This window comes from Syzygium oleosum, unplaced genomic scaffold (genome assembly GCF_021117445.2).
Source record: "Syzygium oleosum isolate NSW1041296 unplaced genomic scaffold, Sole_v2.1 Sole_v2.25, whole genome shotgun sequence".
Lineage (NCBI taxonomy): Eukaryota > Viridiplantae > Streptophyta > Magnoliopsida > Myrtales > Myrtaceae > Syzygium > Syzygium oleosum.
In genome coordinates, this window is record NW_026607509.1 from 4,063,451 (window position 1) to 4,088,102 (window position 24,652).

General features: G+C 40.6%; 4 protein-coding genes across 6 annotated transcripts; 1 reads left to right on the forward strand and 3 right to left on the reverse strand.

Annotated features, from left to right (window-relative positions):
* Positions 1–1,212: 1,212 nt before the first annotated feature.
* Positions 1,213–5,701, reverse strand: LOC115671522 (uncharacterized). Its single transcript, XM_030593125.2, has 5 exons — positions 4,050–5,701; positions 3,334–3,392; positions 2,952–3,080; positions 2,517–2,652; positions 1,213–1,695 (listed from the first exon to the last, which is right to left on the reverse strand). Exons 1-5 carry the CDS (start codon positions 4,752–4,754, stop codon positions 1,360–1,362), a joined length of 1,365 nt encoding a protein of 454 aa, XP_030448985.1. The 5' UTR covers positions 4,755–5,701; the 3' UTR covers positions 1,213–1,359.
* A 2,186-nt stretch (positions 5,702–7,887) lies between these two features.
* LOC115671524 (60S ribosomal protein L36-2-like) lies at positions 7,888–8,915 on the forward strand. The gene is made up of 3 exons (XM_030593129.2): positions 7,888–8,044; positions 8,285–8,484; positions 8,610–8,915. Exons 1-3 carry the CDS (start codon positions 7,943–7,945, stop codon positions 8,638–8,640), a joined length of 333 nt encoding a protein of 110 aa, XP_030448989.2. The 5' UTR covers positions 7,888–7,942; the 3' UTR covers positions 8,641–8,915.
* Positions 8,916–9,855: 940 nt separating this feature from the next.
* On the reverse strand, positions 9,856–15,408 carry LOC115671521 (uncharacterized). Of its 2 annotated transcripts, none has more exons than XM_030593122.2 (10): positions 15,038–15,408; positions 14,639–14,716; positions 13,369–14,396; positions 12,662–12,750; positions 12,447–12,550; positions 12,262–12,361; positions 11,824–11,899; positions 11,610–11,724; positions 10,999–11,530; positions 9,856–10,577 (listed from the first exon to the last, which is right to left on the reverse strand). In XM_030593122.2, exons 1-10 carry the CDS (start codon positions 15,327–15,329, stop codon positions 10,085–10,087), a joined length of 2,907 nt encoding a protein of 968 aa, XP_030448982.2. In that variant the 5' UTR covers positions 15,330–15,408; the 3' UTR covers positions 9,856–10,084. The 2 variants fall into 2 exon arrangements, with proteins under 2 accessions (XP_030448982.2, XP_056158740.1); XM_056302765.1 differs by having other exon boundaries at positions 14,639–14,727; positions 15,038–15,148.
* A 2,051-nt stretch (positions 15,409–17,459) lies between these two features.
* Positions 17,460–20,787, reverse strand: LOC115671523 (signal peptide peptidase-like 1). 2 transcript variants are annotated; one of them, XM_030593127.2, is made up of 4 exons: positions 20,630–20,787; positions 18,932–19,873; positions 17,985–18,185; positions 17,460–17,730 (listed from the first exon to the last, which is right to left on the reverse strand). In XM_030593127.2, exons 2-4 carry the CDS (start codon positions 19,727–19,729, stop codon positions 17,614–17,616), a joined length of 1,116 nt encoding a protein of 371 aa, XP_030448987.2. In that variant the 5' UTR covers positions 19,730–19,873; positions 20,630–20,787; the 3' UTR covers positions 17,460–17,613. The 2 variants fall into 2 exon arrangements, with proteins under 2 accessions (XP_030448987.2, XP_056158882.1); XM_056302907.1 differs by lacking the exon at positions 17,985–18,185.
* Between the last annotated feature and the right edge of the window lie 3,865 nt (positions 20,788–24,652).

The following is a 24,652-nucleotide window of genomic DNA, read 5'->3' on the forward strand; positions in this document are numbered from 1 at the left end:
AGGTTACGAAGATTTCAGATAAGATTATGAAGTCTAGACCATTCTTTCAAAAAAACTTGGCCAATTCTTCGCCGGTTACACAAATTCACCATGAACTTTGATTCAAATGCAATATGATTGATGAATTTTAGCTCAATATGCAATGTAGTCTCTAAACTTTTAATTTGTATAATATGATTTTTAGAATATGAAATTATTTAATATTGTCCCTAAACTTGAATTAATGGAAGGACAACATATAACATTTCACATAGTTTGGGAACTAAATTAAACATGTACCAAAAGCCCAAGGATCATATTTAACAAATTAAAAGTTGAGGGACCACATTCTACGTTGAACCAAAGTTCGTGGACTATATGTGTCATTTTCTCTCCACATATTTTAATTTGGACAATACAAAAAAAAAATGTGAACTAAGAGGCCCGGTTATTGGTCCAGTCGGGTCCTGTTCCTATAGAGTCGAATATTAATGCATCGTACAAATGAAACCGTCACTAACCATCAATATTAAGCATCCTAATCCCATTTACGAAATTTTTATCCAGCATTTTTACCCTCTTAACTGTTATATGTAATTACTGAATTCTATAGTTTAGACTCCATGTTTTTCATGTGATTCATCCGACGATACGTAAATCAAATCTTATTCTTTTATTCAGAGACATAGTGCATATTTCATGCAATTTTTAGTTGCGCACAGTAAGATTGAATTTACATATACACACGGTTATATGTAGCTGTATGTTCCCCAGAGAACTTTCTCCCTTAGCTGCACTTCCCACAGTGAATTCTTACTGGTTAGATTTTGTCAGCTGAAAATTTCTGCAAGCATGCTTCGTTAAGGCAATCAAAAGACCAGCAGAAGCTTTGCCTCTCCAGCATGATTCTCTCTCGCTTTCTTCTTTTCTTGCGAAAGTGTGAAATTGCAGCTGACTTTCAAGTGCTTCACTTTTTGCAAACCTCAAAGATCAGCTGGAGCTTGGAAGAAGATGGACAATGAATCAAGATTTCTTAGCTTATCCAATAAAAAAGGAATAAAAAGATGGACAATGGATCAAAATGACCTGACGCTCTTCGACTCCAAATGAGGTCGAGATCAAGCACCACCACTCTATACTTGTTGTTCTGCATTCTCTTCATCCTGTTTCGTACATGATTGCTAAAACTTAATCAAATAATTTTTCTGTTCTTTGGCCCGCACTGTCCTCTAATTATGCACCAAAGCTCAGCACCTCGATGAGTACTCAGCCAAACCAATTTCTCCCAAATATTATTCCATATGAAGTACAAATAAATCAATGGAAGTATCAAACGGGACTCATTTACTCAAAAGTTGCGTTTTCCCTCAAATTGCACAATCAATCTTCTTGATGATGAGATTTCTTCAAAATCACGTGACCTGATTCATCCTTGTCGAAGAGACGCTCAATCAGTACATCCCAGCTTTCGTTCTTTTTTTCCCTTTGGGACGAGCTCGCAGATGAGCCACCATCGGATTTGTATGAATCTTGCCCTTCTTCTAGCTCATCGAAAGTGCCATATTGAGAAGGTGAATAAGCATGTGGAACATCCAAAGTAACTGCCCTCTTCAAAGCAGCCTTGTACTCCTCTTTGTGTTCTCTGACAATTGTTTCCTGCCGCTCCATCCGTTGATTTACTGGAATTTCCATGAGATGATCTTTCTCAAGTATCAGCTGGAGGGGAAAAATGGCAAGGTGCTTTCATCAAAATTCGAGATAGCAGATGGTAATTTCTTGTATGGACAAAGCAGTTAAATAGGGAACCACACCCAGAGTCATCCATGGGACTGTCTATTTTATTATTGATTGGCTAATAGGAAGAACCCATTGATGCTTCACCAGCTTGTCCTTCTAAGGACTCCAGTCATATAATTTGACATCCATGGTGCACGCACAAACATCATTAAGTGACAGATACACGTAATATTTGCTTCCTATGCCTGCCAATTCCACGCCTTGAAATATGTCATGACTGGTACCTTCTAGACAAAATTGATAAACAGTACCCAGTAATGCGATATGCTCTGGTTTGCACTCAGATGCATATATACATGTCGATGCACATATAACTTAGTTCGTTGCTAGTCAGTGCAATTTCACAGAGAAAGGACCGGACACGAGGGAGGAAAGCAAAAAAGAGCCACGGTTTTCCAATGTATAGAGGTGAGACCGCCACATACGCAAATCTCTGGATCTCTATCTTGAGCTCAGGATCTCTTCCACATTTCATAGGCCTAGAAACTCATGCTTGGCCTTTTACTTTCTTGAAAAGTTTTATCACAGCCGGTCCACAATCCTAACATTTTTGGTTAACCGTTTACCACCCCACATAAAAGAACTTCTAAAAAGTTTTGATTGTCCAGTAAGGTATTATCTATTAGGCAGCATCTCATATATATGCATTTCGTGCTATAGGAAGGTGACTAAGATGAGTAGAGAGAAAAATGAGTACACTTGGCTTCACAATCACAGTAAAGATAGGAATCGAAACTTACATTGAGAGCCCTCTGTGCTTCTCTCTCTATCCATATGATTGCATGGTCAGAAGTCGCATTGCAAGATAGAACTATGTGCTCGAACCTCCCATCCACGGGCACTGCTGTCCTTACAACTGGGGGAAATCGTCCCATCCTAGCATAGTAGAAATTAATGAATTCCTACCTCCTTGAAACTGTATAGTAGATGCATTAAGGAGCCAAATTTCTATTAGAGATGCTGCACATGATGAGGACCATAAATTCGTCTGTATTGCCTTAAGTCAGAGAGTATTACTTGGACAATCATGCAAGGCAATGCTTTAGTTTACCAGATAAGTTATTCAACTTATGTGCACGTGCTTGACAAAATCAAAAGAAAAAATCTCTATTTGCAGTTAAAATGTATGACAATTCTTTGCATACGCTATATCTTCTCTAGACGACTTAACATACTTGAAAGGCTTTCTCTCAACTATATGATAGAGGCGACCGGGTGCATAAAGTCTTCTGGGATCTTTCAGCATCTTTTCCTCTGGAATACAGGTATCCCTCATGCACCTCAAGCACAGGAGGCATGGCAAACTGTCCAACAAGAGAAAGAAGATCCATCAATACTTTCAAGTGAGAGACCAAAAAACAAAACAGAAAAGAAAGAGAAATTGAATTTAATGTCCATAATCTTCGATCTTTATCACTTCAACATTCTTTGCTAACCGCATTTGTATTGCAATCGATACTCTTGTGATAAGAAGGAAGGGAAGCTCTAATTTGCCTCACGGAACTAAAGTTCTTATTTTGCTATATTGTGACTCAGAATTGTTGCTGCAGCCCCTACCAGAAAAGTGACTTGAAGATGTCTTCCAAGGGTGTAGCTGTTCGAGGTAAAAAATCATCCTGATCAATGGAAAAATCTCCATCAGATGAATAAAAAATTACTTGTGGCAGAATAGCAGACACTAGCAGAGTGCAGCTACATGATGCTATAGCTGCCGACAAAATGCTTAACCAAACACGTTCGATCTCAAAATCAGTATACCTAGACAGTGCCGCTACGATGATTCTTAACGAATAATTTGTCAAGGGCTTTAGAAAGTAGCAATTCACCATCTCACACCTTTTTTATCGTTTACATCTGTGGCAGAAGCAGTTGGATTTCATTGAGGCAAATTTCCATGAGGAAGATGGCATATCTCACCAGACTTCAGCAAACATGAAGTAGAGAGCCAGCAAATTCACACTCTATATTAACCTCACCAGAAGAGATGCTCCCGTGCTGTCTTTTTGAGATTGCAAAAGGGAAAAAAAGAATGAAAAGAAATCTGGAATCTGACAGTGCATCCGCACAGCCGTATACAGCGCCAAGAACTTTGAAGAATGGCCATTGTGGCTTAAGATTTTAAATTAACCAATGCGTAAATAGAAACGAGCAATGCATACCAAAGTTCCCATAGCAAGTAAACTTCAATAGGCATGTCTCCATACATCGAGATACTCAAGTTCTCACTTTCATTCAACTTACAACAATGAACAACAAAGGGACTACGAACTTGCCTGGAGCACAACAGAGTTGATGACATCCGCATATCTGACAGCCAAATTCAGGGACATGCACCGGGCAGGTGCAATGGCATAGCATCTGACTCGCTTCCTTTCAATATTACCCAGCTTGTCAAGATTTCTCACAACCACCATTGACAACAATGCTGCAACACCAGAACCTAATGAATGTCCAGCAAAAGTCAATGTGTAATTAGGGTGCTTCTCCACCAATTTCTTCAAGACCTCACATTCTGCATCCAATACCCACGCAGCAGCCTTTAGTAACCCATTATGAACATAGCCACCATCAAACTTCCTTTTCCCCAATCTATTATCCAAGAGCACTGCATAATCACTCTCTTTTGCCAAGTTTAAACCCCTAAAGGCAAGAACTATGTCTGCATGATCGTGATCAACATACAGTATATAAGGAGGTGCCCATCCTCGTGTGTCTGCATAATCTTTTCGCAGAACCAACCAATCCGGGTTTATTCCATAACCTCCTTGGGGTTCCCAAAGGGGGCTCCGCAAATCATCTTCATAAACAGCTAGAATGTAGCGGCAAAGGCGAGGAACAGGCTCAAATTCTTCAGCACTGGCATGGCCCCAGGTTTCACTGTCATGACCTGCGGTATGGAGACATCGCTTCCATGCCCAACGAGCGCATGCCAGACAGTAGACGCACTCAAGGAGAGGAAGGCCGCATATCAATGACATGGATGAATATGCCTAGAACCCAAGCATGCCAGGACAAATAGCGAGTATGGAAGTCTCCACTGCAAATGAATTAAAGGACTCTAGAAGCTTGGACTCGAGAATAACCGGAATTGGATTACCCAAGGGACAAATCAATTACTATGTGACCGCTTTTCCGGTAACGAGAGGGTGCTTACTTTGACAGGGCACACAAGATTCAATGTGTACACAGCAGACAAGTCGTCAGAGGATGCACAATGAATGGCAACGTTAAGTGGCGGGAGGGAAACTTTCGATAGAGAATTCACAAGTAGCTTCCCTCCCCAATTCAACTAAATTCGCTAGCAAAACCGCTATCGGAATCGAGCAAACATCTCCAGATAGACTGTCCTAGGAATCTCTAGGAGGCCAAAACCACCGCTCATCAGAGCAAAGCCCCGAAGCAGACTACGAGTACGACTCAGCCACCCGTCAAAGCACGGATCCGATCCCGTTCCGCGCGGCGTCCACGATCGCAGCTCCTAATCCCAAAATCGGACGACAGAACTAAAACCAGAGATCGCCAGTTAAGAGAAAACTTTCACTGAACGGGCGCGAGAGCGAGCGCTGGGTGATCCAGAGGACCAGGAAGGACTTCGCGGGCAAGAACCGAAGCTCGAAACGCGAAAGAAACGTGGGCTCTCGACCCCATTGTCGTGTTGCTGCGGTGCGCAGATGAAGGGGACATGGTGTGTGCCTGGATCGAAAATGGGATGTAGGTGGTAATGGCCTGATGGGCGGTGGAGTTATGAATCGAATCGGGAGTAATCAACTGAGGAAGATGACGAAGTCACGAAGGTGAGAAGAAAAGTGAACGAAATGGCCTCTACCTGCAAGTCAAACCCCCAGGGTCCGCGTTGACGATGGATGAAGAGAAGAAAGATGAAGGAAGACGAGAAAGACATGGCGGTGGACAGTGTTGATGTTTGATTGGCGACAGTTGTGTTCTTGGGTAATGACACGGCAGTTGCCGGTAGGCCGTACTAGTGTCGCCCTTTTCTTCTCGTCGAAGCGCACATGCAAGTCCCACTGCTCCGGTAATTCATCTAAAAGTGCATTTGGTTCGAATTTGGGAAAATATGTTTGGGAAAATGCAAAATAGGAGTTTTTTAAAATGCAAATAATGTTTAGTAAATTGCAATTTTAAAACGCATTAGGAAACAATTTTGACTTAGGGCCCGTTTGGTTCAACTTTGAAAATGCTACTTGGGGGAATGCAAATACCTTTGGGTGAAAGCCCATTGGGGAAATGCAAATGATGTTTGGTAAAAATATTTTATAAAGTTACTTTGACCAAAATATAGTATTTGGTGAATTATTTTTGCAAATGGACTTTGGGAATAAAAACCTAACTTACCCTTTCGCCGGAGCGCGCCGGCTGTCGCCGGGCGAGCGATCTGGCGCCTGTGGCCGTCGCCTGAGGTCGGGCGACCGCCAGCGGGCCAGATCTGGGGCTGGCGACCGTCGCTCGAGGTCGGGTGACCCTCGGCGAGGGTCGCGGGACCCAAGTGGCCGCCTGGGTCGCACGACCTCAAGCGGCCGTTGCGACCCGAGGCGGCGGTCACACGAGGTTGCGTGACCCGGGCGACGGCCCGCTTGAGTCGCGCGACCCGGCGATTGCCTAGAGTCGCGCGACCCAGGGCGGTTGCTGGGTCGCGCAACCCGAGCGGGAGTCGCCTGGGTCTCGTGACCCTCGCCGAGGGTCGCCCGGCCTCGGGCGAGGGCCGCTAGCCTCTTGCCTGCCCGATCCGGCGCCGGCCGCCTCGCCGGTCACCTCACAAAGAAGAAGATGAACAGTACACACGAGGGGCAAAACCGGAATAAGCCAAAATAACTAAGGGTAGTTTGGGGATAAAAAATTTGAGTTCAGCATTTGGTAAATGCTGATCCAAATGCTGAATCAAACGGGCCCTTAATTGATGTTTTGGCAAAATCACATTTGGGTACGCGACCCCAAGCAGCCGTCACCTTGGATCGTGCGACCCCTAGATGGCGGTCGCCGGTCACGCGACCCCCTAGGCGGCTTACATCCTGCTCCTCCTATTCCAATCGTGGGGGAAGATGAATAGTGCTGATGAATAGTAGGACAATGCCAAACTGCAATTAGTAAATTGCAATTTTAACACGGGATAATGCCAAATTGCATTCCTAGTATTTTACTTTCCAAATGACCGCCGGGTTTGCCTTGGCTAAAGGCCTTTAGATGTCTTTAGAAATATGATTGTATTTGTCCAAAGTTCTCCAAAAAATTTACTAAATGCTATTTGCATTTGCCCAAGAGATTTTGACTCTTGCAAATGCTAAACCAAATGCACCCCTAACAATACACAGGTTAATATAAAGAGCATGTGCACTTCGCAAACGCCCTCTCACGTGTAGATCGGTTTAGAAAGGGCGGGTGAAATTTGATAAGCAAGGGCCGCCCACGCTAAAAGTAAACTGAGACCAAAGTGGCTCTGATTTCACTCCAAAGGTTAAAGTGGATTTTGACTTAATCATGCTGACCTAAGAATGGGCCGAGGGCCCGAGAGTTGGAAACTGCAGAACGGTGTCGTTGCAATGGACTCCACGTGTTTTACCGAATTACCCCTCGATTCGTCTATTTCCGCCGCACAAGCTTCTGGGTATAAATAGGCGCAGAACCCACGAGCAAAAACCCTAGTTCTTCCCTCGCCCGCCTCTGACCGTCGCCGTCGCGTCCCGAAAGGTACGCGTAGCTCCGACAGGATGAAGCTGAAATGCTCGCTTGCATTTGTTCGAATCGTGCACGTTTTGGGATTCGTTGTATCGATAGATGCTGGATCCGAGATCGCCTAGTCCAGTGTACTCATGCGTCTTTGGCTTGAATTCTCGTGCTGTGGCTGTAGTGTCAAAGCTGGTATTTGATTTTCCCGTGTTTCGGTGATTCTCACGCCACTGTTATCCGCGTGTTTTGTTTGAATTCTAGTCGTCTAAATGGTTTTTAGTACATGTTTCCCGACATTTAGAAGGGCGTAATCTCTTGTTTACCGCGCTGTTCGGCTCAGAATGAATGAATGAGCGAGTGAATGATGCGGTAGTTTATGGGTTGCGAGTTCCTGTCTGTGTCCTGGTTATTCCGATCTTCCTCTGGATAGATTTGCATTGCGATGCACTGACGTCGAATTTGTTGGGTTGGCTGTAGCAGGAAAATGGCTCCGAAGCAGCCGAACACCGGCCTTTTCGTCGGATTGAACAAGGGCCACATCGTGACCAAGAAGGAATTGGCATCACGTCCTTCTGATCGCAAAGGGGTAAGTCTGTGCAAGGAATAGATGTTCCTGAGCTATTCTCATGATTAAAATGGATCTTCCCTATCTTTTTGGGTGGATGTTGGGTGGCAGAGTCATTGTTTTGAAAAGTTGATTTTGAGTGTGCATATACTTTAAATGCTATGGAGGAAAGAGATGTGCTCATGAATGTCACACTAAGAAAGGAAGAAAATTGTCTGTACCTTTGAAGTTTGATCTTCTTTATGCGTGACATATATGCAGAAAACAAGCAAGAGAGTCCACTTTGTGAGGAATTTGATCAGGGAAGTTGCTGGGTTTGCACCATATGAGAAGAGGATCACTGAGCTCTTGAAAGTTGGGAAGGACAAGCGTGCTTTGAAGGTAGCTAAAAGAAAGCTGGGCACTCACAAGAGGGCAAAGAAGAAGCGTGAGGAGATGTCAAACGTTCTCAGAAAGATGAGGTAACACTTAAGGACTTGAGTAATTCCTTTTGGACAGTGAACGTTGTGTTCTTTTATTTAGCTCGACTGCCCAAGTGGAGATCCATTCTGTTTTCTCCTGATCATCCTCGGTGTTGCCTTTGCAGGTCTGCTGGAGGCGGTGAGAAAAAGAAGTGAGAATTCATTTCCGAAACAACTGCTGCGGAGATTTTTGTTTTACATGTAGAAGCTGATTACTTATCTTTGCTTAGTGTTCTTATGTTAGTTCAAGACAGAAGCTCAGAAAATTTCTTTCTTGTTGTAAGTCGGTTCGAAATGACAGCAGTGTCCTTTTGGCCTGATGCTTGATATTCTGATTCTGGTGTGTGATCTCTTGTGGTTAAGTTTTTCTATTAGAAGGTTTCCATGAGAACGTTATTGATGTCATTTTCCAAATATGTCTCGTTTACCAACAGGTTTGCTCGATAGATGATGAAGTGGGTGTCAAAGGATTAGTTCATTGCTTATTTCAGCAGCTAGACGCCTTTGGTCATTTCCATTCATTGGGAAACTCTGGTCTTGGCCCGGGGTAATTCCGTGTGCTTAGCTCTCATGTCTCTAGAATTTGAAAGATTCTTTTTAAACTAATCAGGCTCTGAGAAAAGCAAGTTGTGGTATCAATGCCATTTTTATTGTAGTCATACGGTACACATTCAATTTGATGAGCTCTCTATACATTAATCAAATACGTTGTTCCCCTAGCGCAGCAGAGTTGGCAGCAACGTATGATAGATATTTTGGGCATGTGGGGATTGCCTTCAATCGATTGTCTAGTGGTGGGCTTCTTAGAGGAAGTAGTCTGCAGTGGTGTTTGGTATCCACGATCGTCTATTGTTGCAACTTAGGCAGTCGGAGTATTGTTCATGTTTTGACAGAAAATCTGGTGATTACTTTTATGCCCTTAGGCTGTTGTTTGAGGTGGATTTTAGTGACGGCATGGAATTCCACCATCTTACACGCTTGGACCGGCTATAAACTCTTCCTTTGTGACAGAAGAGGGGTTCGCATGGAGGGGCAGTGAAAAACGTGATGATGCCTATACATGGACAGAACACAATTCGTGAAATAAAACAATCTAAGATACAGTTTGCTTCTTCAGACACTGTAATCAGAGTTTTCTTTTGGTCACAGAAATCTTATTAGGAATCATTTTCACCGTTCTTTTATGGGGAACTCAAATAGGGCAAGATGAGGGATTATACTTAACATTACCAAACACCAACAGTAACGAATTAATTATAGTAGCAGTACACCATCACTGTCCGGAATCTTGACTCGAGACATTTGAACGAGTACATACTGCCATTCGACAACCGTACATGCACAAAGCACAGTAGAAGCCAAGCCAGATCATGAATATAATGCGGAGTCAATTTTTATTGAACATGATTTATTCTACACAAGATGTACTCCCACAAAACAGGTTAAAGAAGTGGGACTTCAAAAACATGGATCCTGGATTATTGAGGTCATCTGCAACCAGTTCCCTAATTCCATTATGGTAACTTTTGCTTTTTCAAGGCCGCCATAGTTAATTACCTCACGGGAAAAATGAAGAGACTTTCAGGAAAAGGCTATGCGCTCATGTCTTGAATCTTTGGGTGAGTTTCTCAACCCCTTCCTTACAGTCTCCAGCAAGTCTCTTTGCTCCCTCCTTGAGGTCGAGGCTCACGTTTGCGATGCTTTGCTGCAACTCTTCGGCTGATATCCTCGCCTTTGAAACAGCAACACATCTAAGTTCTCCAGCTCTCTCCCTGGCAGTAGAGGACCATCGCTTCAGGTTTGATATGAATACAAGTATTATCTGGACAATCTTATTGATCAACTCTCTGGGTTTTTCCCCAGCTTTCGCAGACATGTCCTTGAGCTTATCCACCAGAGTTTCAGCTCTATTTACAGTTTCATCAACTGACAACTCCTTTCCAGCATTGATCCATGTGAGACCAGCAGAAGTCTCCTCTTGCAGGTCACTATCAACCACTACTTTGATACCTTGTCTCTCCCAGCGATCCCTAGCCTCCTCTAGAGCTTTTGCATATTCTCTTGCTCTCTTTGCCTCATCTTCAGCCCATGCCCTGAGTAGCAAAATTTTGAAGTTCCATAAGTATATGATTGCTAAACAACACACGAGATGCAAACTTGAGTTCAGTAGTATTTGGATGAAGAGACTGAACTGAGTCCGAATACAATTTCAAAGAAGGCAACTGTGTGATCATCACTTTCAGCATGAAACAGCAGTGGCTGCAGTGCGCAGTTCATCACCACATGGACATATCTCGTCTCCTCAAGCATAATAAATGAACCGGGAATGCAATCTTTTCCAGAATGCCACACAAATTAACCGGAAAGGTGATACATGCAGGTCTAGAAGAATCGATGGATTGGCAAAGACAGTTTAAGAAACCACACATAGATGTTCGACACCAGGGAAACCATCTAAATTGAAAAAGGTAATTTACCACGATTGACTCCTTAGTTACATCATGCTGTACTTACCTAGCCATTGCCAACGCTTTTCGCTCAACCTCCAGCTCATATTGTAGGCGAGCAATTTCCTGGCTTTCTTTTTCTGCTTCCAACCTAAGTTTCTCAATCTTCTCCTTCTCATATGAGACTTTTATCTTGTTACTCATTAGACTCTCCAGTTGTTGTTCCACTTCTCTCCTTAACCTGGAGAGAACTACCATCTCTGATTCCACAGCAGCACGTTCTTTCATCATGACAATACTATCTTCCTCTCTCTTAGCCCGTAATTTTTCCAATTCTAGCCTTGCTTCTTCAGCCTTCTTTTCCACTGCATCAATTTTCTCTCTTTCTACTGAGAGCACCTTTTCGAAACTTGCATTTATATCCTTTTCGACTTGAGCCACTAAGGCACTATGAGCAGCAACAGCATTTTCTGCCATTGCCTCTGCTTCAATGCGTGCAAGCTCCTCACTTACTATGTCTGCAGCTTCACCAGTTGCAAGAGCAATAGCTGCTTGGGCTTTCGTAACCGGCTTATCTGGCTGAAACAATTTTGTGTAACCTATCTCGAACCAAAAAGTATATACATTACCAAGCTGAAATGAAGGTTCCACACAAGCAGTCAAGGTCATATGGCTCACCAAATGCGAGGGCTATTATCCCCTGTTCTCCAGCGGACAAATCAGCTACTAATGCAGGATATGCATCGTGGTTAATCTTGTCAATGTCTATAAATCCAGAAACGCGGCCCAGGCCCTGTTTATGTAAAGAGAACGAATTTTTCTAAAAGTTGCTAGTGAAGTCACATAAGTGGCCAGAAACCAAGGCATAAACCAAAAACTTCATTGAGCAAACCTCTCTGTTGGCTTCTGGGAGCTGTTTCTTCTCCAGCGTCATCTTCCAACTGACTAGATCTTGACGTGATAATGGGCTGTCAAATATACAAGAAAGTAGATCGACAGTGAAAAAGTGTGTGGCATAGAAAAGAAAAGAAAAGCATCACAAAAAAATTTGGGAAGTCATTAAACAGATTATAAACATCATAATATGATTCTTGTATCTATTCCTCTTAATCTCCCAAAGCAGCGTTATCAAGTTTGTGTATTGAGGTTGAACGGATTTACTACAATCACTATGGTCTAATAAAATAGAGACTAATATCTCAAGAAGCATGCTGGTACTCTCAAGGGTAACAGTAGTGGAAGATTTTTCACTACGTTGCATTGCCCATAGAGAATCCTCCACATAGCCGACAAAAGACGCGATTGGGAAGGAATCACAGTTTTTACTCACCTTTCAGGAAAGAAATAGAGAGGGTCCTCCGTTTCATTTGGAGATGACATCATATCTCGTCTTGAAAGCTTACTTGAGATAAGCCCAGCTTCTGCCAAACCTGATATTTCAAAGCAATCAAAGAAAGGAGTGAACATAGAAGTATCTTCATGCTGAAGTTGCAGCCAGGAAAGACCATTTCTCACCTTGAATGGAAACAAAATCAGGGTCTTCAGGTGTTATATCATCAAATGCTAGCTCAGTGACGTTTTCTAAATACATGGCAGGATAAACTTTGGAAATTGTATCTCTACAAAGAGGCAGAGGGCATTTAAGCAGAAGTTTAGTCATCTATTTTAGCAATGAAAATCGACAGTTGAAGTTTTCTATTTAACAAATCACGAAAATGTGATCTCTACACCTTGAAAGAGCACTACTTGCTGACACCAACCATCTAGCATATTCACGACGTGTACAAATATCCCCCGCTTGGACATCAACTTCAATAACCTGAATAGAGTGGTGGAGCACTTAGATTAGATTGCTTGCAAGGCACAATAATATTGACTCCTTATAAAAAGGGAAGATAGACTATTACATCAATCTTAGAGGTCAAAGGAAAAAGGTTTCTGAAGAAGACTCCATGGTAGAACGACTTTTTGTATAAAATAAGTTATAGAAATCATATGAAAAAAGAGATAACTTTTCCACTACTAAATTTCTCTGGAAGAATGGATCTCTTTAAATAATTTATTTGAATGCAGCTATAAAAGTAATACAGATTATCATTATAATGAAAATTTGAAATTAAAAGATGAGCCCCTGGTTAAAACACAAAAAACTCAGAACAAAGTTACTCTATTGATTTTCTAACTGCCCCAACAGGGAAAGTTGCCCTCCTAATTGACCATATCTAAGTAAACGAGCACGGACAACTTCCTTTCCTTGATTTCTACTGCTTTCAACACCCCCCTACCCAACAAAAAAAGAGGAAAACAGTGCTTGCGCACTTATTTAAATGGAAAAGTACACCAATGAGGTGACAAATTAGCTCACAATGCAATGACTCGCCATCATCATCAATCCCAAACCCAATTGGTGGAGCTAACAAAGAGTGCAAGGAAGTACCTTCAATGCTTGTAGTGCAGCCAGAGCCTGTCCTTGAACTTGATCAACTGTGGGAGGAACCAAAATCTTCCCAGGATTCACTCGTAGAGCTTCAGAAACAAAGGATGGAGCAGGTATACCAGCATAGGCAAAGGTGTTTCCTGAATTTGATGTTGCAAAATCTGTTCTGCTTTCATCTGTTGCCCCTTGCCCATCTTTTTCTTGTCCATCTGCAAATGCATAAACTGAAGATGCCCCAGATTCAGTCGCAGATGAACCATGTTCATTCGAGTCATGCTCCTTCAGTGCTGAATTTATCCCCTCAACCGACACCTGAGGTGCTTTGTCTGCATCATGATTTTCTTCAGCAGATATTGGAACTAACTTCTGCAGCTCAGTGTTGGGCACAGCCTTTGATTCTAGAATAGTGTCTACGTGTGAACCAAATGAATCAGTCAGCGCCATAGGCTCACTTTGGGTGTGATAAAGCTTAGTAGATTCATATAGAACACTAGAACTACTAGTTTTCAATGACTCATCCCCCTTGTAATCAGCAGTGAAGTTTGTGAGAATTCCCGCAGTTGGATTATCATTAATCAGGTCCCCTTTCTGTCCAGATGCAGATTCTGGTACAGCGTCATCGAGGCTACCTCGTGCCTCTATATTGGCCAAAGCAGCCACAGTATCATCTTCTAGGAGTACACCAGCACCTAAACTTGTTTCAGGAGCAATTGAGTTGTCACTAACGGGTGACTCATCTTGCGGATCATCTTCCTTGGAAGAACTATTAGCATTTTCAGTACCAGAGTAAGTACCAGTTTGGATCCCATCATCAGTATCATCTTCCATTTTATATCCGCTCACAGAGTCATTACGTTCTTGGAGGGAAAGAGAATCGCCACTCATACCTGACTCATCACTCAGATTGACGTCGTCGTGCCTTGCACGAGTACCCTCTTTATTGTTAGATTCAAGCTCCACGTGCTGATCATCCGGGGCCAACAGTGCTTCCTGCTGTGTAGTTAAGGGCTCCATCTCTGGTTTAGGTCCTGTTTACACCAAGATTGAATACATCATGATGGAGGTAAATCATGAACTTGCATTCCAATTGCATTGGCAGCTGCAATCGGACGAGATGAACTAACAGAGCAACCCTGTGGGAGACAGATTCGAAGAGGGACAGGGAAAGAGAACATATCCTTAGGGCCTAACAAAGAACTTCCAGCAATCCCAACGCTATTTTCAAACTCAGTCCTGAAACTGTATTTTCACAAGAGAAACTGAAACTCACTCAAAGTGCTTCCCTTCCCTGCATATATCGCTGCAAATGTGATTCCAGCAGCAAGAACAACTCCTGCTCCAACAATCCCTGAAAGCAAACTACTCCAAAAGTGTTATTAGCACAGAATAAGCTGTAATCAGTAACTACAGCAAAGAAAGAAAAATAGAAAAAAAAAAGAGCTGAAAACAGTTCGCAATGAGCCGAAATCGTCCCGACTACTGATGGCCGGTTCGATATTTCCAGGACGCAACTACTCGATCAAATCATTCTCTTACGAGAACAGCAATATCATCCTCAGCAGTACGGACTTCAATTTTTTTCCTTCTCGTTGTTTAAGGACGACTTTCAATTTCCACGAGACATCGTACTCAGAGCAAGCATAACACAAACAAATTTCTCCCACCGTACCTCCGAACCACCTCTTCCGCTGAGAATCCAGAGATCCCCGGGGGTCATCGGAACCGGACCAGCCGGACAGCGCGTCCGCGCCATTGTCCGAGCCGGTCCAGGAACCCAAATCCCGGGGGCGGCTCTCGCTCTGGCCGACGCAGAGGCGGGGGAACCGGCGGCCGAGCTCCCTCGCCCGCGCCTCCCTCACGAGGATCGAGCGGGACGGCTCCCCGGAACCGCCGCCGCCGCGGCGCAGAGCCAATCGGAGCTGCGGCGAGCTCGGGGGCGACGACGCGATCGCTGAAGACATGTTCGAGAGATAGACAGAGGTGAAATCCCCAAGGCCAAGGGTTTTAGCTTGTTGTGTATATGAAGAGAGAGAGAGAGAGAGAGAGAGGGACTGATGTGTTTTTATCTCCGCCTCTCCCGCAGGCATTTCTACTCGACTCTCTCTCTCTCTCTCTCTCCCAAGCAGTTGACGGACTTTGCCTGCTTATCCCCGGGCAAGCAGACCGGCGACTTTTCCGATTCCGACCGCCGGAATTTCAAACGGACACCTACCTAACCTCTTTCCGGGGGCTCTCTCCTTTCCTTCCCCATTTTCCACGTTGGAATCTGAGGGTTTTTGGGCCCTTCGTACTTCGAATGCCCGTTTGGGGGGGCCAAAAAATTGTCCTTTTCGAAGGCTTGCAAACCTCTAATGGCGCGCCGTCAGCCATACAGCGCGGCTTGTAAAGGAATTGAGGAGTGGGGCTGGAAAGTACCAAGTTTGGAGTTTGATTTCTGTGAGCACCGCATACATATGTACATAATAGAGATGAGTGAGACAAAAAAAAAACCTCCAATAGCTTATATATAGTGGTTGTCTGTTTTTGTTAGATTTTTCCATATTATAAATGATCAGTTCATTTCGCAGAAAATCAATGATTTAAAAAAAAATTAAAAATATCTTCATTATCGACAGTAATTTATGTTTTTCGTTCGTTCATTTTTGTGAGCGATACGAGAAATCATTTTTAAAAAAAACATATTTTTCATATCATTTGCTTTTCGCGAAACAGATGCACCCTAAAATGAAAAATTGGTAGTTAACCTGTTAACCTTCGTCGGCTATAATACCGTGTATATACTTAGATCATGGATTTGACTGCTCAGAGACCTGTTGAGGTTCCATGAGCCCGCAAACCGATTTGAATGACGACGTTCAGTTATAAAGGCTTACCCCATCTCAAGCCAGACCTCCATTAGCCTGAGAAACTCGGTAAACCCGATTCAAAAGCTCGATCTTAATCAGTCCAACGATCACTTCAGGTGCAAATTATAATCCAGCACAAGAAGGAACCCAAGTTCCAAGGGCAATCAATCATCGGCATAAGTTCGGCATGGAAAAATAAAAATCGATCGAAGACATTAACTCGCGCAACAGACTGCACTAGTTTTATATCATCGAGTAGTAACGTCCACGATTCCATCTGTCAACGAAATCATCGAGTGAGCATGATCACAATATCTACAGATTACTCATTCAGCTCAGCTCGTTTCCTCGCAGAAGCTCAAACTGTTGACAATGCCATAGAGATTTCATTTGGCCTCGTTCTAGTTTATAAGGCATTGAAGATAATGAACATCCAATTGAAAAAAGTGGAGAGTGAAGGACTGTAGATGATTAGTTTGTCGAACACCAAAATATCTTCAAAAGTAAACCACAAAGTGCAAACAAAATCGGATTTATTTAGTATTTGAGATGAATATTAATCAATCGTCAAAATAATAAAGCCACATTTAAATCTTGATCATCCTACACGACTTCAATTTCATTCTTCAGGATTAATTTGTTTAATCTTCTAATATTGTAGCAATAAAATTCTTCTCAGAAATCACGTCACAAGTTGTCGTAAGTTATTACAGCAATGCATAAAGGGTTCTTCGCAATGTCACCAGCACACTGCCGATACATAGCCCTTATCATTAAGACTACTAGTATTTTCCCTAAAGAGATATGCAATATGTGGAGTTTATTATTACTGCCTTACTTAAAAAACTAGTGCAATCCAAATGCTGAATAGATAAAAGGAAATTACAGCTTTATGAAGGTGCACTGGGCTGCTACCAGTTTCCCCAAATGCTTATACATGAACATTGGGTCACATGCAAAAAAAGATCAGATGTGAGGTATTAGAAAATGCGTTGCATGAAATAATTTGGTCATAGAATCATGCAACATACTGTTTCATGCAGTTTTGCAATCTCTTCTCCAAGAAATTATCGGTGGTGAGGATAGTGGTTATTATGGTTCAATCAACATTATATGGTCATAAAATGAAAGTACCGATTTTCGTGGACATCATAGAAAGATGAACTATCCGTCTGTCAGAATATTCCCCAATTTAGCTGTCTTCTGAATATCATTTGTCAATTGTGCAATTTTGCAAATCCACAGTTAACTAATGGATGCTATCTTTTCTCATTTTCTATGAAGATTGATAAGTAAAGCTTCATCGCAAAGAAGTCATTAGCTCAGATTGGTGTTTTAACTAACGATAACTGATAAGCATAGCAGTCAACCTTTCAAATAACTTTACAACTTCGGCGACTCAAACCTCTTCTGAGCGCCCTTTATCACTCATGCTCGGTGTAGTACCTTCCCACAATTCTGCTAAATCTTTCCTCAACCAAGAAATGAGAACGACCGGCCCAAGTGTGGAAGGAACCTGAATTTAACAAAGTATCAATGAGTTTGGTAGCACTCGGATTCACATTTTGCCAGAATTATCTCAGTATACAAGACATCTGGTATGCCTACCTCATTCAAATCAAAATAATTTAGCAGTTATAATGCCAAAGTAAGTATTACCCCTCAGGCCAACTATAAGAACAAGATGCATAGAAACAATAGGACAAAAAGTGACATTGTCCACACATATTCACAGCAATTTTTTTCAGGAGATAAGATCAAAAGGCGTACCAAATAGAGGAGGGCAGGTTGAGGCGAATGGGTCAAAACTCCAGCTGCCAAGGCAGCTATGAGTCCAATGGCATATCCAGGAAGGGCATACCATATGTACTTGTTTGCCTTAGAAGAGTGAAGTTCCAATAAATTGACTATATCCCTGCTTTTCCGATAATCAAAACAGAGAACTAGTGCCAAAAGCATAGCAGGAATAGCCTGCAAAGCAATCATTAAAACAAATTCTCAGAGGTAGACCTCGGACTAAAATTTTGGATACACTAACATCAAACAATTTCTTACTCGATAAGGTTCTGTAGAACAGGGAAAAAAATAAAAATGACATTAGAAAGGCTGCACTACAGAAGCACCTAACAGGCTGAAGAAGTGTTAGCCAAAAAATAAACACAGGCTGAGGAAGTGACATGGCTCTGCGAGAACATGCTCGCAGTACAAGTACAAAGTAATGGAGCCAAACACAAACTTGATATGAATTTTGCCAAAAGATAAAAAGCCAGAAATGAATGAAGGGTCAGGACAACATAGAGATGCTAAACCAAAATGCCTGAGAAAAAACACTGGCGGTGCAGCAAATCAATCCCAAGAAACTGCAAAAATATGTTAAGAAAAATCAAATGACAAACCAGAAGTCTCAATCCCTCATGATGGAGAACTCTGTCATGGTGAATATCTGAAGAAAAATGCTAATATCAAAACTGTGAATCTGGTCCTCACACCTTTTATTTATCTGATGGATAAACAAATTGCATCAGATGATACTATTGAGATCCATCCATGTTGGCAAGAAATAGTACCAAAAAGCACTTTCAATCCATTAAAAACTCTAACAAGACAATCAGAAACAGGCAAACAGCAAGCCACTGAAATTTGGGAATATCTAAAACCTCAGATCTGAATGACATGGAGTAATCGCAAAAAATAAATGAGATTGGAAAATGCCGTACCATGTCACCGAGACCCAGCATCATATAGTCTGCAGAACTTCTTCCAGGTACTACTCCACCCAGCAAGTTCCTGGGGAACATAATCTTCACAGGCAACTCCAATTTCTTTGTAATCAATTGCAGCCCGGGAAGGCTTAAACTGTGAGCGACAGTATGAACAGGATTTGAAGCTTGTTGTGTGGCCACTGATACCATGACATTTGCTCCAAAGAATCTTTCCGAGTAAAAGACCCAGAAAATGTCGTACACAAATAGACAAACAAGAAGCATCGCACATATCTTGATATTTGGTAGGCGCACATGGCTCACGAATGCAAAACAAATAGAAATGCCCAGCAAATTGTTCAAAACCCAGTGCCCCGAAACAAGCCAAGCAGCAACAGTACCAGTGCATACCAATAACAAAAGCCCCTGTGTTCTTGTAAACGACTTTGAACAGCACCGTGACACAAACGGGTCAGCCAAACCATATTGGGACTTCACATAGGTCACATAGGGAGAAAGACAGAAGAAAAGGGATGAGACGGACGCTACAGCAGTAAAGGCAGTGAGCAGCTGGGAAACAGAAGAAAACAGGTAGAACATCAAAAGCAAGCTGCAAGAGCTCATGATTGGAATCATCAGTGCCTGGGACCTGTCCAAAGTAATAGATGCGTCCGACAAATCGCGATTGCGCTCCATTTCTTTCCCATAATTTAAGGCTCGAAAAGCCGATCCAAATGTTACAGCTATTGCTGTCAAAATAAGCGTAACTGGGGCTGGTTCGAACAGATACAGTAGCTTCCACAATGACTCCATCAGCAAAGGAAATTACTAGACTTGTACCTCAGATCTATTAATCATGCTCCAAAACAGCGTCCAAAAAGAAGTGATAATGCTAGGCTCACAACCAAAGCTGCGTCATTTCCCCTACTACCAGTTACAAGGAGAAATTCATGCAACCTGTAGGAAAAGAGACAAAGCAAATTGGTAAGACACATAGATACCAACCTGCAAAGATCTAAATATACATGCCAGCCTATGAACTATTGTTTAATTCAACTTGGGTAAAGGTAGATGTAAGGAATAGAATTGTCTGTCTTCTCCCATTGAATTAAGCAAGACACGAACAGTTACATTGATACGTTTCCGAAAGGGAAAAAGAAGGCATCTTTCCAAGGAGCACAGTAAGGTGATGTGCTTGGACCAGAAACATCATGCATAGCACAACCAAGAGCGCAAAATTACTGTCTGTTCATTTTCCCTTCTAATCAGAGAGAAAATCGAAAATGCCGAAACTATCAAAAAGAATAAGGACGACTCCGGTCAACCGTGTCGTTTGTATATCTGATTTCATCTGAACAATCCCCATCGATTTCAATCACGGAGGCAGAATCAGGAACCGTCCATAGTCTAATTGAAGAAAGTAGCGACATTCCCTCCATTCACCAGCTCAGTCTTTCAGTTTCCAGCAAGCTACAATCAAGATTTCAGTTCGATTCCTCCTCAACGACAAATCTACCCGGCCAAAACACGAAGCACCTTACTCAAAACCGACCAGTCAAGTCAAGCTTCTAGGGCTTCGACACTGGGCAAAACACAAGCCTCCGCTCATGTACAGACATCACGAATCGGTGTTTCTACGATTACAGCTAGAAAAACACGAACTTGAGAAGATTCGGGACAGCGTTGTACTAGGGTTACGGTTCATTGACTAACCTTGGACTTCGAAGAGTTTCAGGAAAAGAGAAACCTCGCTTTGCTCCGAGTCTCTCTGATCAAGGAGGCTCCATTATCGGAGGAGCGTTTCAGGGAAAAGAAGATACGGAGGGGTGGCAATTTTCACTCCGGCCCTCGCTTTTTCGAGAGTTTCCGAATTTCCGCCCCACTTTTTTATGTTTTGTTGCGGGCACGCCCTTTTATCCGAACCATCGACGGACTGGACGAGGAGGAAGTAGTTGGGCCCGTTTGACGACTGTCGGCCTGGCCCAATTATGCTTTGGAGAAAATAATTTCCTAACTAGAAAATTTTGTGGAGGCTAATCTTCGTTCTTATGGCAGAAGATATATTTTTCCTCCTTTTGTTTTTAATAATATGAAACCCTATATAGTAGGCGAATAAAATTCATATTGAGGAAATAATAGTAGTTCTCATGCACTCGCAATTCCTTTTAAAGATGATGTTGTGAATTGTATTTGCTGCGTTGATTTAGTGAAATCATTCTAGGAATGAAACAAGACCTTCGTATATATAAAAATATATAGGTTAAATACTTATGTAATATTTTTAGATCACATCGACACTCGTGAAAAATGAGAAGAAAATGTGGTTATATTCGCATAAAAAGAAAGTGGCTGGTCGCTCACATTATACCTAGTAAGGGTAATTTTGGAAAGTAAAAATCGAGACAAAGAAAGTGGGTGGTTACTCAATGAATGGTATTATACAGCAAGGGCAATTTTAGAAAGTAAAAGTTGAAACAAATTGTGATTTTGACTTAGATATATATATATATATAAATATATCCCTCTGATTTCATACATCGATTAAAACATAAGTCGAAATATGAATACATAATGCTTGTTGGTGGGAAAAGTTTCACATCATACAATAGAGAGAAATATATAAGTATATCAAGTTTATTGTCTTTCTTGAATCGCTTAATACGCTTCACCATTATTTCTCCAAAAATAGGGAAGTCGATTTTACCCACTCCACGAGATATCCGTGTTAATTCTTCCCAAAAGGAAAAATAAAACCCGTAACTAACGAACTAGATTATTATTGAAAGATTTAAATTTGGAGATTTCTTATATTAATCTAGTTTCTTTTATGTAAGTCATATATTTGATCATATAAAGTTTCTTATTCCCCGCGAAGATCCTAATATTAACATAATACTTTCAATAATTTATTCCCTTTTCTCGTCATTTTTCATGGAGAATTTCCAAACTAAACTCTATGATTTTAGATCTAAGAATTCCAAATTCGTGTTATTTTGCCCATAAATTATTTATTTAACTTGCAAAATTTTTCCAGTACTTATTGCATAAATTAAGTTATGCTCGTGGAAGAATTTTATCAAAAACTTTTAAGCTAGACGTTATTATATATGGGGTGTATGGGCCTAAGAAATTTGCATAGCCACTAGAATTGGAGATGAGCAGCATAAATATGACCCGTGCGGGGCACGTGGCGAGGACGAGAATGCGACCCTGTACCTGCCCCGCCATATCCCTATTAAGAAACATAGACTTGCCTCTCTGATGTAACTTACTCACTAGATTAATTAAATGTGAAAATGTAAACTGAGCTTGTTTGGTTTTGCTTTAAAAAGTCAAAACTTAGCTTTCCCTTCAAAATTTATCAATACAAATAAGGGAGAGGTGGGGAGTTTGAATTCTCACATTTTCAGGGGGATTAAGGATGGGGACGTATAGTTTCAGATCTGGGTTTTGACTCTAATGCCCTGCAAGAGATAGGGCAAAAGTCTAAGAGTGAGTTGAGAGTTAAAGTATGACAAAAAAAAAAGTTATTTGAATTTCAAAATAGGAAATCTAGTGACAATAAAGTTGAAAGTCCAGCACCTATATGACCTTAAATATCTACATTTGAGAGCTTCTAAAGATTTGAGGTGTCTCGCGATGAAAGAAAGGTGACGATGTTAGGTCTCGGTTATCAAGTGCCCAATCAAAAGTAACATTGAAAGCAACCTAAAGAGGCGTAAGTTCCTCTAAACATATTAAAAAGCTAACTTATAGCTTATGCGGAACTTGCATTAATAATGCTACCAAGCAGGATTTTATCGTTCGGTGTCTAAAAATATGGATTTTTCTGTATTGACAAACTTCAATAAAAGTTGGTGAGTCTCAAAAAAATGTTAGTAGAAAAACTAATCAATGACTCTTCTTTTTTTCAAAATAACTCGTTGAGAACTTACTAACTTACCCATACTTTATGAAATTATCAACTTATAGTTTGCAAATCACCGAGTCTCATACTAACTTTCAAACTTTTATTTTGCAAACCTCACTAATACTTTGAATATACTAACTCTTATATGAAATCTTTAACTCTTGTCGTATCAATTACCGGCTAGTTTTGGATTACACTCTCGTTCAGTTACTTATCAATGTTAAATTACCGATGTCGAGTTACTAACTTTCACCTGTGTCATTTAGCAAGTTTATCTTTCTTTTACTTAGCAACTTTTCTTATTTTTTACCGACTTTTATTTATCTTTTTAGCTACGTTTTATATTTACCAACTCTTATATAACATTGCCAATTTAATTTAAGTGACATATAAACTTTTTCCGATTAAGTTATTGATTAGTTCTAAGTTTTCCACTTTTACTTGATTTACTACCAATTTTTTATGTAGCTTTTTAAAAAAAATTACTAGCCATTCTGCGGGGTAACTTGATAGGAAAAATTTTGGTAAATCACTCAAATAAATGTTAGTAATTTCGTGTAATGTTCAAAACTTAAAGCATTGGTGAAAAAAGATGAACAAAATTTAGCATTTTAAACAAATTAAGTTGGTTTCGACCAAAAAAAAAAAACAAATTAAGTTGGCAACTACATCAAATAAGAGTTGACAATGCAAAACTAATTGGTAACTTAATCATGAGTAAGACAAGCAAAAACTAGTAATTCAATTACAATTTTAGTAATTTTTTTGTAAAAAAAAAATCTTAATAAGCAACTCAAATGAGAGCTGGCAATACAAAATCAGTTAGTGACTTAATCAAAGAAAAGCTTGTTAGCACATTAGAAGGTTGATAATTTCATACAATAGTTAATAAATTTAAAACGTTGGCGAGAAATGTAAATAAAAGTTGGCAACAAATGAAAGAATTTTCTTTGTCAAAGATAGTAGAAATTCACAATATAAAAAAATAAACATCATTAACTAGTTCAAGTAAAAACTAATAATTGTTTGTAATCACGTTAGTTGAGGTCAATTTTTTTAAAAAATTGTCGATAAAATAACAAGTTAGAAGTGTGAACCTCACGAATCTCGAGGCTTCATTTGTTTCACTGGAAATAAATAAATAATTTGAAAAATATCTTTCTAAAAATGATCGTCTACTGTTGCTTGAATTAATTAGCTAGTGAAAAGTATTTCATTATCAACAAATTATGTCTAAATATTTTTGTAAACGATGAAAATGTTTTTCATTCATTAGTTTTTGTAAGAGATATAAGCTATTATTTTTAGAAATTTTTTTTTCAAATCATTTATTTTTTGCGAAACAAATGGAGTCTAAGGGTGCGTTTATTTCATAGAAAATGTACCATTTTTGGAAAATACTTTTCAGGAAAATGATTTTATTTTTCGGTATTTGGCTAAAACCTAAAAAAGGCTTGGAAAGTATTTTCAGTTGTCTAGTGAGGAAAATATGATAGTGAAAATTATAAAAAAAATTATATTTTTTTAATTATTTTAAATTATTTCTGATCGTCACCCTCAAAAAGAAAAGAAAAAGAAAAAAAAGAATGAAAAGAAAGAAAAGATATCAACAAATTCAAGATTAGCAATTCCGAAAAGTATTTTCACCTTTTTAAATTAGGTAATTCACTTTCCTTTATTTATATATGAATTTTTTCCTTGATCGGAAAATATTTTCAGTTGACTTATCATTTTGGCGCGAGTTAAATAAATAAAAATCTGAAAAACGTATTATTAAAAAATACTTTCCCTCAAACATACTCATCCCAAGAATCCATAAATTTTCC

Bases quoted from the DNA above. Each gene is read 5' to 3' on its own strand.
- LOC115671523 (XM_030593127.2), bottom strand. From the start codon at position 19,729: ATGGAGTCATTGTGGAAGCTACTGTATCTGTTCGAACCAGCCCCAGTT. The intron at 18,186-18,931 runs GTACGGCATTTT...ATTGCTTTGCAG, and splicing joins TGCTGGGTCTCGGTGACATG to GCTATTCCTGCTATGCTTTT. The intron at 17,731-17,984 runs GTACGCCTTTTG...TGTTAAATTCAG, and splicing joins AACCTGCCCTCCTCTATTTG to GTTCCTTCCACACTTGGGCC.
- LOC115671522 (XM_030593125.2), bottom strand. From the start codon at position 4,754: ATGTCATTGATATGCGGCCTTCCTCTCCTTGAGTGCGTCTACTGTCTG. The intron at 3,393-4,049 runs GCAAGTTCGTAG...TCCATTGATCAG, and splicing joins TCAACTCTGTTGTGCTCCAG to GATGATTTTTTACCTCGAAC. The intron at 1,696-2,516 runs GTAAGTTTCGAT...TTTCCCCTCCAG, and splicing joins AAGCACAGAGGGCTCTCAAT to CTGATACTTGAGAAAGATCA.
- LOC115671521 (XM_030593122.2), bottom strand. From the start codon at position 15,329: ATGTCTTCAGCGATCGCGTCGTCGCCCCCGAGCTCGCCGCAGCTCCGA. The intron at 12,362-12,446 runs GTGAGAAATGGT...TTGAAATATCAG, and splicing joins TGATTTTGTTTCCATTCAAG to GTTTGGCAGAAGCTGGGCTT. The intron at 10,578-10,998 runs GTAAGTACAGCA...TTTGCTACTCAG, and splicing joins AAAGCGTTGGCAATGGCTAG to GGCATGGGCTGAAGATGAGG.
- LOC115671524 (XM_030593129.2), top strand. From the start codon at position 7,943: ATGGCTCCGAAGCAGCCGAACACCGGCCTTTTCGTCGGATTGAACAAG. The intron at 8,045-8,284 runs GTAAGTCTGTGC...ACATATATGCAG, and splicing joins GTCCTTCTGATCGCAAAGGG to AAAACAAGCAAGAGAGTCCA. The intron at 8,485-8,609 runs GTAACACTTAAG...TTGCCTTTGCAG, and splicing joins AACGTTCTCAGAAAGATGAG to GTCTGCTGGAGGCGGTGAGA.